This window comes from Cyanistes caeruleus, chromosome 21, assembly GCF_971803275.1.
Source record: "Cyanistes caeruleus chromosome 21, bCyaCae1.hap1.1, whole genome shotgun sequence".
Taxonomy (NCBI): domain Eukaryota; kingdom Metazoa; phylum Chordata; class Aves; order Passeriformes; family Paridae; genus Cyanistes; species Cyanistes caeruleus.
Window position 1 is genome coordinate 132,461 of NC_141721.1, and position 20,206 is coordinate 152,666.

The 20,206-nt window shown below is 50.0% G+C and overlaps 2 protein-coding genes across 9 annotated transcripts; one reads left to right on the top strand and one right to left on the bottom strand.

The window, feature by feature from the left end:
- Positions 1–415: 415 nt before the first annotated feature.
- Positions 416–16,662, bottom strand: FKBP6 (FKBP prolyl isomerase family member 6 (inactive)). 7 transcript variants are annotated; one of them, XM_023939009.2, is made up of 8 exons: positions 15,933–16,662; positions 13,853–13,942; positions 13,098–13,300; positions 11,814–11,933; positions 10,650–10,844; positions 10,263–10,372; positions 6,892–6,979; positions 416–827 (listed from the first exon to the last, which is right to left on the bottom strand). In XM_023939009.2, exons 1-7 carry the CDS (start codon positions 16,156–16,158, stop codon positions 6,904–6,906), a joined length of 1,020 nt encoding a protein of 339 aa, XP_023794777.1. In that variant the 5' UTR covers positions 16,159–16,662; the 3' UTR covers positions 416–827; positions 6,892–6,903. The 7 variants fall into 7 exon arrangements, with proteins under 7 accessions (XP_023794777.1, XP_023794776.1, XP_086715565.1 ...); XM_023939008.2 differs by lacking the exon at positions 15,933–16,662 and adding an exon at positions 15,253–15,656; XM_086859439.1 differs by lacking the exon at positions 11,814–11,933 and having other exon boundaries at positions 15,933–16,639.
- On the top strand, positions 16,586–20,054 carry NSUN5 (NOP2/Sun RNA methyltransferase 5). 2 transcript variants are annotated; one of them, XM_086859433.1, is made up of 10 exons: positions 16,586–16,796; positions 16,918–17,040; positions 17,134–17,308; positions 17,387–17,495; positions 17,757–17,895; positions 18,269–18,384; positions 18,710–18,888; positions 18,969–19,173; positions 19,244–19,396; positions 19,570–20,054. In XM_086859433.1, the coding sequence occupies exons 1-10, from the start codon at positions 16,704–16,706 to the stop codon at positions 19,673–19,675; spliced, it is 1,398 nt and encodes a 465-aa protein (XP_086715559.1). In that variant the 5' UTR covers positions 16,586–16,703; the 3' UTR covers positions 19,676–20,054. The 2 variants fall into 2 exon arrangements, with proteins under 2 accessions (XP_086715559.1, XP_086715561.1); XM_086859435.1 differs by having other exon boundaries at positions 16,613–16,796; positions 19,244–19,456.
- Positions 20,055–20,206: the final 152 nt, after the last annotated feature.

Below are 20,206 nucleotides of genomic sequence, written 5' to 3' on the forward strand. Positions count from 1 at the left end.
CCAGGACCTTGTTCAAAGTCCATCTCCAGCTCTCTTGGAGCCTCTTTACACAGAGCAAGGGGCTCTGAGGTCTTCCTGGAGTCCTCTCCAGGTGAACACACCCAGTTCTCCCAGACTGGCTCCAGAGCAAAGGGGCTCCAGCTCTTAGAGCATCTTTGACTCTTCTGCATTTATTCAATCCCCGCCACAGTCCCATTGTTCTGAGCACAGAGAGTTCTGGAGTTTGCTCCAAAGCTGGTATTATTCAGCAATTTTAAATCTAGCATCACCATTCACAGGAATGTTCAGCCAAAACAAGGAGTACAACAACCTGTTGGCCATGAAGGGAGGCAGCTCTACAGACCCCATTCCAAATTCTAGCTCCTTTCAGGCATTAATCACTCTTGCACAATAAATTGGCAAAAGTCCTGCCAGCTTCAGTCCTCAGGTTGTTTTATTTCTTCAGAACAAAAATACCAATCATAATTTTTTAAGAACAACCTATGTAAATAGAAAACTTCATGGCATTCTCCTCCCGCTTACAAACTCCATGAAAGAAGCCTAGAATCTATCTGCAAGAGCAGGATGTCAGGAAAGAGTTTTCTTTAAACTATGTGCGTGGGAGAAAAAAAAGAATTTACACAAACCCCTTCCTCTCCAACAGTGGGACTTAATTATTCTGGAAACTGCCTCAAAACATGGCAAACAAACTAAACTGCAGGAAAATCAGGACAAAACCTTCACTTCAGTCCCTCCAAGTAAGACAGTGTTCCTGCCCCTTTTCCAAAAACCTGTATGTGATGCTGAGATCTCCTCCATGTGCCAAGAGCTGGACAGCTGGAACAGTCCTAGAATGAAAAAGTATCACAGTCAGTGTTTCCCCAGCATCACCTATACAGTTTATTTAATTTCAGCTCTCAGTCATCCATGGTCACCAGCACACACTTCCAGTGGCCCTGAAAGAAACACCTAGAATTCCATGGATTAGCACAAGTGTAACAAACACAGTGATATCCCCTTAAAATCCATTCAACTTCCTCATGAAAGACTTGGAGAAAACAGAGTATTAAGCGTCAAGAGCTAAAAACGAGCCAGGCCCCCTCAGCGAAACCCCCAGAGCACTCCTTGGGCCACCTCCCTTCCTACACAGGGTCATCCATGCTTACCATCACTTACGCTTTTCCACCCTGGTTCTGAGAAACTGAAACCTGGATACTTACTCTGCCTTTGGGAGAAAGGTAAATCTTGTACGAGACACACGAATTTCTCCTCAACCCAGATTTCTACTGTTTCTCCCCATATCTCCCTGCTCCCAGCTCCTTCCTGTTGCAGGACAGGAGAACTGGGAGGCCTGGACATCTGGCTGCATCCCAGCAATGGATCACAGAGCACACCCAGCACTTTGGGCAGTCGTTACCTCACCCCATCAATCCCACTTGCAGTTGGGTCCTTGAAAGTCTTGGAGCCCTGGCAAGAGGGAATGACAATTTCCACATCCCTCAACACCTCCTTCTTTCATCTCAGCCTTCACCTATACCTCCCCTTCTTTAGGGTAACCAGAAGGAAATCAGCATCTTGGTGCAGCATCAGCTTGGTCTGGATAAGAACCAGGACTGCTTTTAAACGGTGATTCCTCCCTCTTCAGCTCTAAAGAGCAGAGAGCTGGCAAGCCTCAGGACTTGGACTAGCACCAACACCCTCTCATAACCAGGAGAGCACTTCTCCTGAAGGGTATCAGGACAGTAATAAGCATCCACAATCATTTAAAATCCCTGGATTAAAGAATAAGAAAAACAGAGGACAAAGGTATCTCTTCTGTTAGTTCAAAGGGAATGTCTGGAGCCTCCAAAGCAGCAGGACTGGTGCCCAGACAGGGCACAACTCAAGGGGGAGAGAAAGGAGGCTTTAGAAATTGTAACTCAAGAGAAAAACTTAAGGTAATCATGTGCCTCCTTGCTGCTGGAAGTGATTGATAGTGACTCTGAGTCTTCTGCAAAGCTAAAACTTAATAAAGAAATTCCCATCTTATACAAAGCCAATTCTCTTTAAACTCCACCTGCATGAAAAACCAGCTGTTATCATGGGACTGCAAAGAGCCCAGCATGTTCTTCATGTTCTACTGATTTGTAACACCAGAATATTTTATATTAGAGCTGCTGGCAAAGCTCTGAGAAATAAAACCTCACACAGGGATATCCCTTGGGATCTCAGCCTGTCCTTCTCAGGACCAGTGCCAGGTAACCGTTAGCAGGCAGGAACTGGAGGAGAACAGAATCACAGCAGGTTGGATAAACTCTCTAAGATCAAGTCTAACCATCAATCCAGCACCACCATGTTAACCACTAAGCCATGTCCTGAAGTCCCACATCCACACATTTTTTGAATGCTAACAGGAAGGGTGACTCCACTACTGCTCTGGGCAGTTTATTCCAGTGCTTTACAACCCTTTCCATGAAAATTTTCCATATATCCAATCTAAACCTGGTACAACTTGAGGCTGTTTCCCCTTATCCTGTCACTTGTCACCTGAGAGCAGAGCCCAAGCCCGCTTGGCTCCAACCTCCTGTCAGCTAAGCTTCCTTTCAGTACTGCAGCCAGGAATCTACTCCTACTTCACCTGGGAGCTTTGTGTTTGAGCACAAAAGGAAATTACAGGGCTTAGGCACTTCCTAAATCAGAGAACAGCAAAGAGCCCATCCTTGGATGAGGCTGAAGGACCAATACTTTACCAAAGCCTTGAAGGACAGGCACAGTGGGACACTGGGGTATTGCACAGGTCTGTGTCCTTTCCATTTCACATCATCTTGTGGCTTCTAAGTCCTGGCCAGGCCTTCCAGTCTGGGCAAAGCCAGTCCTAGTGTGTCCAGACCCATGTCCAGTGCATCCACTGGAAAAGTATATCAGGAGTCCCTAAAACCAGGTGCTGCAGTAATTTCTTCAGTTTCCTGAAGAGATCAGAGCCCAGGATCCTTCCAGCAAGGTATTACAGGTACTACTGCAGGTAAGAACTGAAGAAATCCTCAGAAAAAAGTGCAAAATGCTAGAAGAGGACAGAGCTGGAGGGAAAACAAAACTCAGCAACCTCATTAAAGCTTTTCTCCTTCCTCTACTTAACAAGAAGAATGTTTAATTAAATCCTCCTTCAAGCCTTCCCCCTCACCCAGCAAGGCTCAGAAGAAAGCAGAGATTTAACAATTTCCTCTACAGCACAGGACACCTCAGTGGGACAGGAATTTGCATATTCTAAAGAAGCAGTGAATCGCTGATTCTCTGTTGCTGAGCTGCAGTGGGGAGGGACAAAATCAGCAGGAGTACATTTCAGATCTGCTCAGGAATAAGGGAGAGCAGGAGGAGAAGGAACAAATTGCTGTTTATTCCAAGTCTGGAGCTTTCCCAAGGCAGGATTTTGATTGTATTATGCACAGACTTCTCACTTTATTTGCAAGTCTCTTGCAGCTTACTAGGCCAGCTCAACTGGCAACTGCTGCTGATTTTAAGTCCAATTATAGCCACTTCTACCTGGTGACACAGCCTCAGTTCTGCAGCCAATTCTCACCCATTAATGCCTCCAGAATTGGTAGAACTTGCTATTCATGGCAATCACCAGTGACCTCAAAAATACTGTTTCCTGTCATAATTTCAGCCTTGTTTGTTTTCACTGAAACATCTCCCTGTGTGTTCCAACTCTTGGGACCACTTCTGTGTACTGAGCTGAGACACATATTAAAGACAAGTTTTCAACTCTGGCTCACTTACAATCAAAAATAAGCTCAGAGACTCATCCTCCTGGGACAGAAGTACCACCAAGGTCCCTCTACTAGAGTCCAGACAATCCTAGGGAAGTTGTCCCCACTCCTCATGATCTAGTTCTCTTATGAAAGACCACAGAAACACAACAATGGGATTTTTTTTTTTTTTTCTGATGGGTCTTTCAATCAAACAGAACAAAAAGCTCTAAAAAGTCAGAGGCCTCAGCCCACCATTTTGCACTTTAGGGGACACCAAGGAGGACTTCCAGCTCTGCACACCCCAGGAAACTAGGCTCTATATACCTGCACCACACAAAGTAAACACACAGGTAAATAAACCAAACCCTGAGAGGGGCCAGCTTGACACCCAAGAGATTTACAAGGAACTGCAGCAGGATGGATTTAAACAGGAATTTGTGCTTCTATGTCTCCCTCTGAGTACTTCTGAATTCCCCCCAAGAAGTACCACAAGCAGCCTTGCATTTCACCAAAGGGAAGATCTATTCTGACCTGAAACTCCATTGAAAAGGTAGGAAATGTGTTCTGAGCAAGATGCTTGTGGCAATTAGAAGAACTGGGCTCTGCAGCTGGCAGGGGATACAGAAATCATAGGATGGTTTGGGTTGGAAAGAACCTTAAAACACATCAGTTTCACTCCCTGCCAAAGACAGGGGGACTTCCACTAGATCAGAGTGCTCAGTGACACATCCAGCCTGGCCTTGAACACTTCCAGAGATGGGCCAGCCTCAGTTTCTCTGGGCAACCTGTTTCAGGTCCTCACCACCCTCATTGGAAAGAATTTTTTCCTAAATCCAAAATGAATCTTCCCTCTTTCAGCTTAAAGCCATTCCCCCTTGTCCTAATACTGTAAAATCCCTTGCAAAAAATGCCAGGCAGAAAGAAGATGCTCAGGCCTACCCAGGTCTGAGTGTAATTGTACAAAACAGCCATGGATTATTCAGTGCAGATAAATGAACTTTGCTCCTGGAACACCGCAGGGTTCACCAAAGACACAGCTGGGAAAGAGCTCTGAAGCAAGGGATGGATGCAGCAATGACCAGGACAGAAAAGATGCCAAAACTACAGCTCTGAGCCAGTCAGGAGCAGGAGCTGGACCACAGGTCAGCTCAGAACTCCACAAGCACCTGTCTGCTGGAATATAGGGAGGTTTTCTGTAACTTTTGTGATTCCAATGGTCCATTAACCATGGACTGCAGTCAGCATTCCCAGGCCATCTCCTCATTCAGTGTCTAAAAGAGAATGGATGAAGCTGGTCTGCCAAACTGCCCCAGTACAGCCTGTGCCCTAAACTTAATTGGTACAAAGCTGTTGGAAAACACTAAAGAATGTTCTGCCTCAATTCTGACCAATTCCCAGTGTCCTTGACAGGGAACAGGAGCTCCTGCTGGAACTGCTTTGCTCCTCTCTGAATGTATAATGAAGTTCTAAAGCAGCAGCCCAACCTCCAGCTCCCACAGGGCCCTGCAGGAACCCCCTCTAGCAAAGGACTTCTTTTACCATGAATGAACAGTAGATTTTTGTTTGTGTCTCAGTGATTTATGTTCATCTGTGAGACTTAGTTTCGTTTTAATGTTGCAACAAAAATAAATTTCAAGGAAGCTTTTACTGACAGCTATCCATCATCTGTGTAGGGTGGAAGAACTCCACACACAGGAGTCAGTGCATAAATTGGCTGATAAGCAGTTCAGCCCAGCCCTTAAGCTTGCCTAGAGGGGAGATTTCTCACTTTCCCTTTGTACTTCTCAGTCTCCTCTAACCAAAATCACCGGTTTACTTACACCAGATGGTAAACAAGAAGCCACACAACCTTCCCAGAGAAGGACCACTCTGGTGCCCCAGCAGATCACCACAATCACCAACTCCCACCATAAACCAGACCCAGCAGATCTCAAGAGCCCCACAAGAGCTTCCCAGGTCAGACACCACTAGGGATAAGACCCAAGGTCCTACAGGCTTTCAAACTACAACTTCCTGAAATGCAGCAAGTGGAAAATCAGAGCCTCTTGCCGAGTCTAGAGCCACAGACTTCCTGCACAAGACTTCATCAGTCTTACATCCCCTTCCAGAGCTCCTTTCCTGAGGGCAGGCACCTGTTCAAGTACCTAGTAAGTCCCATCCCAAACCCAGGGCAGGATGACTTGTCTTCTGTGGCCACATGCCTAGCTTGGACAGAGCACAGGGGCAGCAGGAAGGGTGGTAAAGGCTCAACAAGGAGGCATGTTCAGCCAGGAGAAAGTTGTGTTCCTTTAGGAAGTGGCGTTCAATCCATCTTCCTCAAACACTGCCTTAGCTTCCTCACAAGCACAGAGACAACTTTAAACAGAGCTGATGGAAAGGCTGCCAATATTCATTTTCTTCTAGCAAATAGGTACTGCCTTTATTGCAGGAGAGACAACAGCAGCAAACTGATGGCCCTGAGCTGGGGATGGCTCATGGAAGAAGGATGTTGCCATTTTCCAGAACTCTTTCCCTAGGGTTTCCCCCAAAGCAAGAGACCACTGACGATTTCCACTCCTGCTTGCATCCCCCTGAAGACTTTGAGAAAAAAAAGAACTATAAAAGAACCTTTGTACATTTATAAACCTGTCAATTTTGCTAGAAGACTTAAGGCTTTAAAGAGTCCAAAATATCTACTTGAAAATTTTTATCCAGACTTCTTTTAACACTTAAAAAACACCCAGAAATAAAATAGATTTTTCTGAAGTGAAGCATTCCAACAGCTCCAGACAGAAACATTGGAGAGGAGGAGAAAATCCAATTCTTAAGTTTGACAGGAACTTTTTTTTTTCTCCCTTTCTTTTAACTGGCAGAGAAACAAGACTACAAGAGCTATTTCAGCCCCTGGCTCTGACCAGGAATAGCTGGGATGAACAGTACAGGAAACAACAAACCAAACTTACTCAACTGCTGGCAGTTTCGGGTCCCTGTCCCACACATGCTTTGCCCCAAAGAAAAGATTCTCCAAGGTGATGATGTAGCAGTATTCCACCCTACCATCCTGCCCTTCCTCTCCACAGACTCACAACACTTTCTAATTTGCTTCAAAAGCCTCCCCTGCAGAGGATAAGCAGGTTCCCCACCTGAGAACATTACAGGCATGACAGGTTTTGGGAGAGCGCAGCCTTTTTCAAGACCTGGTTACCTTGACTTCTTCTCAGCCATAAGAATTGAGAGGGTCAAACATCTGGCAGCACATTTCTTTCTCCATTTCCATGTACTCCTTGTAGTATCTGCAAAGTAGAGCACAGGATGGCATCAGAGGCTGGAGACTGTGACACTGAGGGCACCACAGACAATCTGAAAATAATGTTCTATTTTGGATATAAATAAATTAACATACTGGAAGAGTGTGCTAGCAGCAGAGACACGGCTCCTCCAAGCCCTTCTTTCTACAATGTCAGGGAATGACAGCTGGAAATGTCACACCTCATCCCCAGACCTTGGGTCTCTGCTCTGCTTGGGACTAATTAGATCATTTGCCTTCTGTGATATAGGTGCTTTCTACAATAGTTTTGGAAGCATGGAAGCAGAGGAACCCCACATGTGTGCAGTGGGATACTTTTGTGTGTCATTATGCAAGTTCTTCTAGCACTCAGGAGATGTTGTCCAACTGCACACAGCAGGATATCTACCATGGATATAGGATAGAGGATGGGCAGGAGACAGCAGGGATTTGTGTCTGGACTAACTGGATGGCAAGGCAGATGTTTCATCCTCTGTTCTCTCTTCCTTGCCAGTGACACAGGATGGCAAAAGCTTCATAGTCTGCTCCATTTGAACTTCTCCAAGCACAGCATCCTCTGTGCCCTGTGCTTTCACCTCACTGGTAAGGAATCCCTGAGCTGCAGGGTGACTCAGTTTGGGAACACTGTCCCAGGGACCAGTGGCTGCTCACGAGTTCGGCTTTCCTGCATCTGCTGCCATATAAGGCCAAAAGCAAAGGGTTTTGAGCAACACATTAGAACCAACCCCAGTGAGAGGCTGGCTCAGGCTCTCTGAGCCCCAGCCCTCAGCACCCTTGAGGCCCAGAACCTCAGAGGGTGTGAAATCCCAGCACAGCAAATCTCTCCTGGTAAGTCACACAGAAGTCGGTGATCAAGGATGCCCACCTGTAGATGGCATATTCCCACTCCTATGACAGCAGGAAATGCAAGAGCCCCTTGTTTGGAGGAACAGATTAATGCCAGATATTGGAAGAACCCAAATTCATTGTGGTTTTGATGCAAGTCTTCTAATGAAATTCTCAGATCCAGCAGCAGAATTTGCACCAAATTCACCACAGCTGGCACCAGACCCACCCTACATACCTCTCACCCTGGATTCTGCCTCTTGATCTCCAAGGGACTTTGCCAAGAACCTGTTTCAGGCAGTAAACAGATGCATTCCAAAGCTTTGTTTTAGACAGTAAAAGGGAACTTGCTGATTACCACACAACACTACTTTTAACAAAGTGTAAATATACACAGTAAGGAACTGAAAAGCCACTAAGAACAAAATTTTGATTCATATTCTATTTCTGAAGCGTTTCTCAGATCATACAAGTTCTCAGGCAAGGGCAGGCTGGCAAACATTATATATCTAACCAGAGGTAAGGACTCATTAACAACACCCAGTAACACTTGCTTCATCTGTTTTACACAAAAAAAATCCACTCTTTGTCACAGGAAAAAGACTTCTCCTGCACTGTTGCTTCCAGCTTTGTGATCAAACATCAGAAAGACATAGAGCTGCTGGAGTGAGTCCAGAGGAGGCCATGGAGATGCTCCAAAGGCTGGAGCCCCTTTGCTCTGAAGACAGGCTGGGAGAGCAGGGATGTTCACCTGGAGAGGACTCCAGGAAGACCTCAGAGCCCCTTCCTCTGCCTAAAGGGGCTCCAGCAGAGCTGGAGACGCACTTTGGACAAGGTCCTGGAGTACAAGACAAGAGGGAATGGCTTTCCACTGCCAGAGGGCAGGGCCAGATGGAACATTGGAAAGAAATTCTTCCCTGAGTGTGGTGAGGCCCTGGCACAGGTTGCTGAGAAAAGATGTGGCTGCCCTATCCCTAAAGTGTTAAAAGCCAGGTTGGACAGGGCTTGGAGCACCCTGGTGTGGTGAAAACAGTCTTTGTCCATGGTAGTGGAATGAGCATTAAGGTCCCTTCCAACCCAAACAATTTCATGGTTAAAAGCAAAAAATATATCAGTTTTAACAGGTAACAAAGCAGGAACTCCAGGACAATAGTGTTTTAATGTGCACACATACACTCACTGAACATGCTGCACTCTACAAAGCTGGAGCTGATAAAGGCAGAAATGCCTTGCTGCTTCCCAGCCATGCTACCTCAACACGATTGCCAAGATTTCTCTTTTATCTACCAACATATTTCAAACAAATCTAAGCGAACACATGAGGCTTCTAGAATCAGGCCTTCTAGCACTGTACATGTACTAGCATCCAAGAGCAGCCAGACACATCTAGTTTAGAAATCCCCGCCATCAGTGGACAATTTGGTAGCTCCATATCCAGTGGGAGATCAGGATGAATACGAGAGATTAATTTAAAATTTCCAGACCAGCAACTAATATTGCCTTCAAGCTCCTTGTACTTCAGAAGCAACAGAACAAATTTGAAGACTTGGTGTTATGACAGACTATTAAAGACAGCATGGATACACAGGACAGAACAGCCTTCCACCAACACATCCCCTGGCAGAAGGCACTCAGCCCACCAGACTGGCTTTTCCAGCAGCACCAACCACTCTTTTTAGATGTTACTGCTGCCTTTCTGCAAGTGCCTGGCAGTGACATACAGAAGAGGGTTTGTATTCAAGGGCTGCTTTGTGAGTTCCAGAGCTGAGGACAGCATCACTCCTGCCTTAGTAAACAGCGCTGGGAGGACAGCACACACTTTTGGGAAAAAGTTAATGCTTTTGGCAGTTTCAAAGGAACAGCATCATGAGGGCATAGACAAGCATTAGTCATGTTTTGGTGGGGCTGGAGAATGACTAAAGCTGGCAGGATAGCCTGTGGGCAAAGGGAGAGTTCATCTTCAGGGCTGTTCATTTATCATCTCCAAGACAGCAAGAAATTCACCTTTAATGAATATTATTACTGTGCATTGAAGGACTTGCAGTGCAGAAAAGCTGCTGAAATTAACCAACACATCTTAAAAGGAATGAAAATCATACTTATTGAGAACATTAATTGGTGGAGCATCAGCCAACTGTATTTGAAGCATTTTAGTAGCCCACACATCCCTGTCCTCACCCTGATCTGCTCACAAGTCAGGTAACAGACATCCCACCAAAGAAATATATGGAAAGGGTGGGTGTTCCCAGCTCCTCACTTGCAGGCTTTTTGGGCCTGAAAAACGTTTCAAGCTGTTTTCTCCACGTGTGTTTTCCCAAGTCACTTATTAACCCAATAGTTTGGGGTTTTGCGGGGTTTTTTTAACATTTAAAATATTTTGGAATGGGTATTACAGCCTGTGCAAAGACTCTCTCTTCCCCAGGTATGGAAAGCACGGCTCTCACCTTGCCAACTTCTTCAGCTCATTGTTAATATCACGGTTGAAAGGCTGGATGCACTGAGCTCTGGCCAGGAAATCCCTGGATTTGCTGTACTCCCTCATGTAGAGACAAGCCTATTATGGAAAGAAGATGGATGCATCACAAGATAAATACACACCCACTGCCCTTCTTCAGTCCTCATGCAAAAACAAACATTCCTGAGACAGAGAAAAGTAACTCAGGAACACCCCAGGAAAAGCTCTGTGTGACATTTACAAGAAAGCCAGACTTTCCAAAAGGGCAGATGCTGACAAACCACCTTGACTGCTGCAGCAGCCCAGAATTCAGAGATTCTTTCTGGGCTTCCTCCACAGCCAGGCCAGGATGTTACATGATTATTTATTTGCCCACCTGGCCACACCTGAACAGTGCTTTGGCATTTCTTGGGTCCATCTCCAAGGCTAACTGCCCGTATTTCAAAGCTCGGTCAGCACGTTCCAGTTTCAGGTAAGTGAGTGAAAGATTCAGGAACAGCAGCAGTTTGGAAGCGTTGATCTGGCTCTGCTCTGCCTTACTGGAAGAGCTGCGACCCAGGATGGACAGTGCCTGAGCAGAGAGGGAAAACCAGACAGTGCACAACAAATCCAACATGTAAAGTGAGAAATCCATCTCATCCAACAGCTACACCTGTGTTTCTGTTCACCTAGGAAACTTAAAAGTAATAACAATCAAATTTGTAAATACAGGGCATGGCATTCTAAGCATGACTAGTCATGGTGACCATATGACCACCAGTTTAGGAACTTACCATGGAAAGCAGCAGAATAATAATTAAAAAAAAAAGGACCCAGGACTCAGATTTTAAGGATAAATATGGAAATATTACAAGACAGAAGGCAAGTCAAATAACTTTTGCTTCAAAAATACCAAGCAAAAGTAACTTTGAATCATCTCTACCTCTGAAAAAGTAGCATATCCCTTCCAGTTTGAGAATAACTGAGCATACCCTGCCTGGAAAGGGAGCTGAAGAGGCCCAGCCTGGGATAAAGGATCAGGGGGTACCTTCTTGCTCTCTACAATTCCCAGACAGGAAGGTGCAGCCAGATGGGGGTCAGGCTCTGCTCCCAGGTAGCTGGACAAGACAAAACAGCCTCAAGTTGCAGCACAAGAGGTTCAGGTTGGATACTGGGGAAAATTTCTCACTGAAAGAGTTGTCCAGTCCTGGCACAGGATGTTCAGGGCAGTGGTAGAGTCCCCATCCCTGGATTTAACAGCCCTGTGGATGCGGCACTTGCGGACATGGGTTAGTGGTGGCCTGGGCAGTGCTGGGGAACAGTTGTACTTGATGGTCTCAGAGGGCTTTTCTAACCAAAATGATTCTGTGACTATTCCTTCATTTACCACTGCTGCTCACAGAAAACCAGATGTGCAAGCCCTGTTCTGAAGTAACAGACTATGCCTGGAAAATACCACAAAGTTATTTGATCTCTAACCTGTACCTGCTGTGGTGAGCTAAAATAATGTCTTCTTTCACAGCTTTCCCAAAGCACACCCCACATTTTCCTGGTGCCATACCCTCTTGTATCTGTCCTTGGCAATCTTGAAGCACTGCTTATAGAAGAAGTAGTTGCCAAACTCTCTCTCTGTGGCTGCCACTTTCAGCACCTTTTCTAAAGGAAGTCTATCCCGTTGTTCCTGTGTGAAGAAATACCTAAATTTCAGCTCAAGCTAAAGAAAACAGGCAGAGAAATCAGACAGGACAGTCCTGCACAACCCCCTCCTATTCACAGAGCAGAAGCCAGGCCCTTACTAAGGTCAGGCCACCACCATGTGGTATCTCCCCAGCCAGGCTGAAGCATGACAGTGTTCTTATGCTAGTTATTGCTAGTGAAGAGGTCAGGAAGCTCCTCAGGCCCAAAGGGGGACTGAAAAAAGCAGGAATATATCTTTAAAACCTGCCCAACTCTTCCAGCACACAGCTGAGTTAACATAAATGCAGCGACTGGCACAAAGCTGCTTGAAAGGGTCCCTTGCGCTAATTGCTCTCAGGCCAGCTCTGGGACAGCCTGATACTCCCAAAGACATCAACCAGTAAAACAAAAACCCCATCAATCATTGGAATGAAAGATGAAAATGGAGGGACAGGTTTTCTTCTGGGTCCACAAGCTGGAACCAGATCATAGACAGAGGTCAGTCAGCAAAAATGGGTGAGCAAGGGGCAAGGAGGGAACACAAGTGTGGTTTGCTCACAGGGCTCTGGGGGAGAATTTGCCTGTGCAGAGGCTGGAGGGGGCTGGAGGGCCTCCCCCCATTAGCTTCTGCTTCCACTTACTGACCCACAGCCACAGCCCAAAGCCCTTGACATGAAAAGGTGAATTAACAATAACACTGTAACTCAGCAGGGAGGAAAAAACAGAGAAGGAACACCTGGGAGAGGAGCCAAGAGGCAGAGACAAAGGGTGGGGGCTGGTGGGGCACTGGGACACCGCAGACTGAAGAGGATTGTTACAGACAGCTCCTTACTGTTACTTAAAGAAACTGCTGGAAATTGGTGCCCTCTAGCGCAACCACGAGGTTTCTGGTAAAACTAAAAATAAATGGGGGCCATTCCACTGACTCCATCCAGCACAGAGGAGCAAACAAAGGCAGATCCTGCCTTCTCTCTCTGCATGGGAAGGCAAGCAAGACATGGAGGGACACAAAGGGCATGCACATGGATCAGAGCAGAGCTGGAAGCCCAGGGACTGGATACTTGCACAAGCATTCACCTGAATGCACACAAGCCACAGTAACTGAGAGACAGGACAATGATGGTTCACCCTCCAGATTTCGGTCTCAAGCCTTATTAAGAGAACTCACATAAGTCAACTCAAAGAACGCGTCGCACTCCTCTGAGTCTATGAAGTCCAGCACCTCCACCTTGAAGAGGACGGTGGTGTTTGGAGGGATGGAAGGAGGACAGCCCCGCTGGCCATAGGCGTATTTTGGAGTGAGGATGAAAAGTGCAGCCTCTCCTTTGGTCATAGACAGCAGCCCAATCTCCAGCCCACACAGTGTGATGTCTGTCACAACAAGGGGTGGGACAGGTTAGGTTCACAAACACCAACACCCTGACACCAAACAATGATTTCTCCTTAAGCCTAAAGGAAAAAAATTCCCTGGGAGCTCCTCAGTAGCTTGTCTCAGCAACTACAACCAGCCAGTTGCTCCAGAAGGGATTATCAGGGCAGCCTGCTGTGGGACTGCGCACATTGTATTGCAAATCCAGAGTGGGATGAGTTGGAAGGGGCTTTAGAGATCATCCAGTCCAAGCCTTGTCATGGGCAGGGACACCTTCCACTAGACCAGCATGCTCCAAGACCTGTCCAGCCTGGAAAACATCATCTCTCAAGAGATTTAGAACTATCTGAGGGCAGGTGGGAAACACCTCCCTACCACTCCCAGGCAGAGGGTGAGCAAGTCCAGATTTCATCTCCCATGTGAACCAGGAGGATTTAGTACTCCATGAATAAGCATTAAAGGTTTCAAACTACCTAAAGACACCAAACAGTATTTTAACTGAAATGCCTTAATAAAATCCAAGCCCCAGGACAAAGTTTGTGGCTCAAACCTACCTTTTCCAAGTTTCATCAGCCTTGGATACTTGCTGTTCCCGTTTGAACAGAAGAGCTTATTCCAATTTCCCAGGTACCCGGAGTACTTCACTGTACAGAGTGGGGAGAAGGAAAAACCAAGAGTTTAACTTCATATCCCATACTGGCAAAATCAGGAACGCACTAGGAGTTGTAACCACCCAGCTATCCTGCTTCTCCTTTTCCATTTGGCTGTAGAACAGCAGAGGCAGCACAAACCCTTCTGTTTTACACAAAAAACCTGGTCACATCCAAGCAGCCAAGTGCTGTATGTTTTAGCATCTTTCCCAGACAAAGCAGGTGCTTCACATCCTGAGGTATTTAAGAGATGTCATTTTGTGCTCTCCAGAAATGGAAACTCCAGCTGAGCAAATTAAAACGCCCCAGTTATATGCAGAAATACTTAAAAAGAATTCCCGAACCAAAGCTGGAGCTCTGGAAAGAGGAACAAGGGGAAAAATGTACTGCCATCCCAACCTCTGCATCTGTAACTCCAGTTCTGCCTCAGAAAATGCACTGTAATGGGCTTCTCTTGACACAGCACCAGGGCCCTCTACTTCAGGAACCACTTCCAGCCTCAAACTTCTCAAGTTTTCCTCAAGGTCGAGATGCCTTTTCATTTAATGTGTCAGCCACAAGAAGTTAAACAGGGTATCCCAAGCATTACAATACTGATAAGGAAAGGCAACAGTCTCTGAAACAGAGACACACCACCGTGTAACATCAGCACTTTTAAGTCCTTGTTGTAGACTTTGCCAGCCACCAGCACCTCAACATTAGAGTCTTGGGGGATCCTTCCCGATAGGCTTTGCCCCCTCTGTTTCCCCCAGCACCTGCTTCAGGTCCAGCCACGCAGGACAAACCTCACGCCAAGACACAGGTGACAGAGACAAGCACCAAGCCCTCGCTCCAGCCCACACTTCCAAGGATTTTTGCTTTCTTAGTCTTGCTGAACACAGACTAAACTAAACGATTCCTATATAAAAGCTTCTTAGAAGATGATTACTGGTGCCTTAACTACCTGTGAATTCAGGCAAAGCATTACTTCAGAGCACCCTGAACCGCCCCGGGGCAGACACGGCGAGCTCGGGCGGCTTCACTCCAGGACAGACTGATGAGATTGTGAGAACAGTGCAATGGTATGGGCTGGGAGGGACCCTGAAGATCATCCTGTCCAACCCCCTGCCCATGGGCACGGATGCCTTCCACTAGAGCAGGTTCCTCCAGCCTGGTCTTGAACATTTCCAGGAATGGGGCAATCACTGCTTCCTTGGGCAACCCGTGCCAGAGAAATGGGACATCCTTAACAGGGGTGCTCGGTCCTGGCCACGGGACCTCCCACGGCCCACAGGAGGATCCGGAGGCCCCAGACCCAGCTCTACCTGCCACGGAGGCGGATGGGGGCACAGGCTGCCCAGTGCCGGGGCACAGCCGCTCCTTGCGCACCCCTCCATCACCGGTCAGGTCCTGCAGGGGTTGGAGAGACTCCGAGGCCAGAGACAAAGAGGGTGTCGAGGCCGGGGTCGGTCCCGGGGCCGGGGTCAGTGTCAAAGCCCACGTCGGAGTCGAAGCCGGGTCCAGGCCCAAGTCTTGCCACGAGACCTCGAGCTCCTCCTCGCCGGCGGTGCCCGCCATCATGGCCGCAGCGCGTCTCTTCCGCGCCTCACCCGCTCCGCCAAGCGGAGCGCCCCCAGCCAATCACGCTCCGAGCAGCGGCCCCGTCCCAACGCGCAGCTTTAGAACCACGCGAAAACGGACACGCCCCTGCGCGGCTCTGGACCAATGGAAAGAGAAACGTCACGGAGCACCGCGATGCACGCTGGGAATTGTAGTCCGCGGCGTGCACTGCCTCCGTACTTCGTTAGAACAAAAAACCCGAACCAAAACCAACCCAAAACTCAAAAACCAAAACCAAACCCCACAAAAACCGCATCAGAAAACCCAACCAGCCTACGATAAAAACACAACTACCAAAAAACAAAACCCCAAACCAAAACACAATCTAACAAAAACCCAAACCAAAGGAAAACCAAAGCCAAACCCACACCCAACACCAACCAACCAGCCAGATGGTTCTGGGACAGTTTCAAAGCCATGCCGATGCTGGGATACCGCCTCCTGGTGGCTGTTCTGGCTTGTCCTTTACCCTCCATATACAGCTCTGAGCTTCCGGAAGCAGATCCTTCGTTATCGGAGCAGACCCTTCTTCCCAGGGCTGGGTATTCTTTGCTCTGCTTGAGCGCAGCATGAACACCACCAAAGTCTGCAGCAAATCCCCACCAATCCATCACACACAGGGTATCACAGGGTCTAACAAACAGTAGTAATGTCAGTGTGCTTCCACATGCAGGGACCGGATGGGGTGCCCGGGGCTGGTGACCAGGGCCACTGGGGTGATAGAGGTGGCTGGGATGGCCCGGGTAACCAGGATGGTCAGAGTGATTGGGTGGTCAGGGTGGCTGGGATCACCAGGATGAACAGGGTAATGGGGTGACTGGTGTCACTGTCTGACCAAGGTCACTGATGATGGGGTGTCCAGGATGACTGACCCGGGGGTGACCCGGGTCGCTGGCTGGCCAGGGTGACCAGAGTGGCCTAGGTCATTGTGATGATGGCGTGGCCGGGGTGGCCGGGATCACTGAGGTGATGGGGGTGACCGGGGTGACCGGGGTGACCTGGGTCCTTCCGCCGGCGCTGCCGCCCAGCAGCGCCCGCACGGTACCCGCGCGCTCCGCGTCTTCCGCCCGCCCTGCCCCGAGCACCGAGCCCGAAGCGGGGCCGCGCTCGCCCCCTGTGGCCCCGGAGGCCCCGGCGGAAGCGGGGCTGAGCGCACATGGCGCTGTACAGCGCGGCGGCCGCGGTGCTGGCGGGGCTGGAGCGCGGCGAGGGCGGCCTCAAGCGCCTCGTGTACAACAGCGGCTTCCCGGTGCGACCGGAGGGGACGAGGGTGCGGGGCGGCCGGGGGGTGGAAATCACACCGGGGAGGGCAGGGGAAGCCCCGGAGCCCGGCGCGGGCCCGGTGGTGCTCACCGCTGACTGCTCCGCAGCATGTCCGGCAGCTGTACGCGCTGGTGTCCGAGACCCTCCGCTACGCCTCGGTGCTGGAGAAGCTGCTGGATGGAGCCGCGCTGCTGCAGGCCGAGAAGAAGCTGGCGCCGCAGCTGGCGAAGGTACGGCCATCCGCGGGATCTCCGGGCCGCGGTGTCCTTGTGCCGCGGTAGCGTGGGGCGGCGGGGCCGCGCTCACTCGTCGCCTCCCCGCAGGTCCTGGTGTATGACTTGCTCTTCGGCAAGGGGCTGAAGTGCGGGGGCCGGTGGAAGGTGCTGGCCCGGCGGCACCGGGCGCGGCTGGAGGCCGAGCTGGCCCGCATGAAGGTGCGGTACAAGGTGAGCCGCAACGAGGACCTGCTGGCTCCGGAGAAGGCAGTAAGCACCGCAGGTGAGTAGGCTCGGGCTGGGTGGGCTGCCTGTGCTGCGAGCATTGGGGGGCTGTGACCTACCTGTCTGGCCCCTGCAGCCTCCCAGGTCCCACGTTACATCCGGGTCAACACCCTGAAGACTTGTGTGGACGATGTGATCGACTTCTTCAAGCGTCAGGGATATGCCTACCTGGGCAAGGCGGCCAGGTGAGTATTTCTTTCTATCCCACCTTTCCCAGGATGTCAGCAAGTGGCATGGGATGAGGTCTGGTGGGTTGAGGGGTTGCTGAACTTGGTGCGTAGAGTGGTTTGGTTTGGTTCTCCTTCACTCCTTTTTGGATGCTGCCTATCTGGGTGCTGCCTGGAGCTGGAGAGGAGCTGTGGGATGAAGGGGTTTCTCAGCCTGGGCTTTGCTGAGAGCACTGAGATTAGGACTTCAGATTCATGCTTCCTATGTCTCATGGGCAGTGTGGAGGAGCTGAAGGCCCTCTCTGGAAAAAAATTCTTGTTGGATCTGCATCTCCCAGAGCTGCTGGTGTTCCCTTCGCAGACAGACCTCCATGACAGCCTGCTATATACTTCAGGACACATAATTCTGCAGGACAAGGTGAGGGAACTGGGGAGCAGGAAGTTACTGACAAGGATGAAGGGTGAGCTTCTTCCACAGTGGCTCAGCTTGCTGCAGCATTTAAGTCTAAGCAGAAACTGTGGCTCCCCTGGGGCTTTGCTTCCATTGTTTGAAGGCTCTGGATGAAATTCTGGGGTATAAAACCCCTGTGGGAGCTGGGGACCAGCAGCTGGGAGGAGCAGGAGGCTGTGGGTTGAGCAAGGCTGTTGGTAGAGTGTGGTGGTGGTCTTGGTCCTGTGTCGTGGTGGTCCCTGTGACCCCACAGCATCAGCTGTGCCTGAGGAGGGGCCACCCCCCTGAAACCTGAGGTGGTTTTCAGCCCACCCCTCTGACAGTCTTTGCCCTCTTGCAGGCCAGCTGCCTCCCTGCCTTCCTCCTTGGCCCTGTTGCTGGCTCCCATGTCATCGATGCCTGTGCTGCCCCTGGAAACAAGACAAGCCATCTGGCTGCCATCCTGAAGAACAAGGGGTAAGGGCAGGGTTGTGTGCAGGAGTGGAGGGAAGGCGGGAGGTGGCCCTGGTCCCCCCAAGCCCAAAGAGAGCACAAGAAGGTGGTAGGAAGAGCTGCAACCTGTCACCAGCTCAGGTGAGCTGGTGGCTCTGACAGTTCTGGGCCACTGGAAGGACCTGAGGGGATGTGAAGTCATGTGGGGGTTTGATCCCAGCCCTAGCCCTGTTCCATAACCCTGCCAGAGGGGAGGCAGCTCTCAAGGTCTGCCTGCCCAGTATTTGAGTGTTCCGGGGGCCAGGTGGTCTGTTCACAGCTTCTCTTGGGTGCTGGGCTCTGCCTTCAGACAGATCTTTGCCTTTGATGTGGACCCCAAGCGCGTGGCCACCATGAACACACTGCTGACACGGGCAGGGGTCACTGGCTGCCAGCTGGCCCAGCAGGACTTCCTGACCGTGGACCCCAGAGACCCCAAATACAGCAGGGTGACTCATATCCTTCTTGACCCATCCTGCAGTGGCTCAGGTAACATGTGAGGCTCCAGCTGCTCACCTGGAGCCAGGCTGTGGGTGTGCAAACCCCAGGTGACAGTTCCTGTCCTGCAGGGATGGTGACCAGAGGGCCAGGGGAGGAGGTGGCCCCGAGTGCTGAACGTTTGCAGGCACTGGCTGGCTTCCAGCGCCGGGTCCTCAACCATGCCCTGAGCTTTCCGGCTCTCCAGCGCCTGGTCTACTCCACCTGCTCCCTACACCAGGAGGAGAATGAGGATGTGGTGCAGGCTGTGCTGCAGGAATGGGGCTCAGCCTTCAGGTGGGTTTGGCTCAGGGAACCTGGGGCCTGTAGGGCAGGGTTTGGTGCTGACCCCTTTTCCGTGACACAGGCTTGTGAATGCCTTCCCATCCTGGCCCTGTCGAGGACTTGCTGCCTTCTCTGGAGCAGAGAGCTGCCTCCGTGCTTCCCCTGCAGAGACCCTCACCCATGGCTTCTTTGTGGCTGTGCTGGAGCGGTGCCAGGAAGGGGCTGCTACCCCCAGGTGGGAGAGGGCTGTGGGGGACTCCAGCTGCTTCTGGGGGGCACCTTGACTATGGCCAAGGTCAGTGCTCTGGGCACCCCAGGGAGGGTGTGAGAGGATGTGGCTGTGGGAGCAGAGGACAGGAAGCTGGGGCACTGGCAAGCGCGGCTCAGGCTGTTTTCTCTTGTCCTTAGCTGCCTGCCTGCAGCAGCCAAGGAGAACCCACAGCTAGGAGAGAGAACAGACCCAGGAGCAGCTCCCAAGAAGAGGAAAAAGAAAAAGCAGCGGGTGAAAGAGTGAAACATTTTCTGTACAAACCCCTGCACAGTGGGGACTGTGGGGAACACATACTGGCCTGAACGCAAGTCAAGCTATGTGGCAGCTGCAGTCATAGTGAGACTTCTGTAACACCGGAGGCTGAGTGCCAACACTGGGACCACCCTAGTGCCAGGAAGGGGCAACTGCTCACCCAGGGCTGTGCCTTGCAGCCAGCCCCTGCTCCAGGTTTACCACCAAGGCAATCCCCACTCGGCACTCTGCAGGTCTGGGGCCCTCCAGCTGGACTAAGGGTGGTTTATCGTGTTCCCCTCCCCAAAATTCCAACCCCTAGCTTGATGTGGAGCTTTGGAAAAACATTTCATTGTAGGGATGAAGCAGATTAAAAGTTTCTCTCTCTTCACTGTCTTTTCCAGTGTTTTCATGCAGTCCTGCCCTGACATTGCCACTGCTCATAGTAAAGGCAAAGTGTGGGGAAAAAGGCGAAATAATAATCCTGCCCCTGCACCTCTCTTTGAACTGGGGGAGGAAGGACACATGAGCCAGAGGGTGCTG

What these genes read in the sequence shown, in the direction of transcription:
- FKBP6 (XM_086859436.1), bottom strand. Translation starts at nt 15,508, where the DNA reads ATGATGGCGGGCACCGCCGGCGAGGAGGAGCTCGAGGTCTCGTGGCAA. An exon ending in GCTGATGAAACTTGGAAAAG is followed by an intron (nt 13,301 to 13,852) that starts GTAGGTTTGAGC and finishes TTGTTGTGACAG; the next exon opens with ACATCACACTGTGTGGGCTG. An exon ending in CCAAGGACAGATACAAGAGG is followed by an intron (nt 10,845 to 11,813) that starts GTATGGCACCAG and finishes CTCTCTGCTCAG; the next exon opens with GCACTGTCCATCCTGGGTCG.
- NSUN5 (XM_086859433.1), top strand. Translation starts at nt 16,704, where the DNA reads ATGGCGCTGTACAGCGCGGCGGCCGCGGTGCTGGCGGGGCTGGAGCGC. An exon ending in GCCATCCTGAAGAACAAGGG is followed by an intron (nt 18,385 to 18,709) that starts GTAAGGGCAGGG and finishes CTCTGCCTTCAG; the next exon opens with ACAGATCTTTGCCTTTGATG. An exon ending in CCCATCCTGCAGTGGCTCAG is followed by an intron (nt 18,889 to 18,968) that starts GTAACATGTGAG and finishes CCTGTCCTGCAG; the next exon opens with GGATGGTGACCAGAGGGCCA.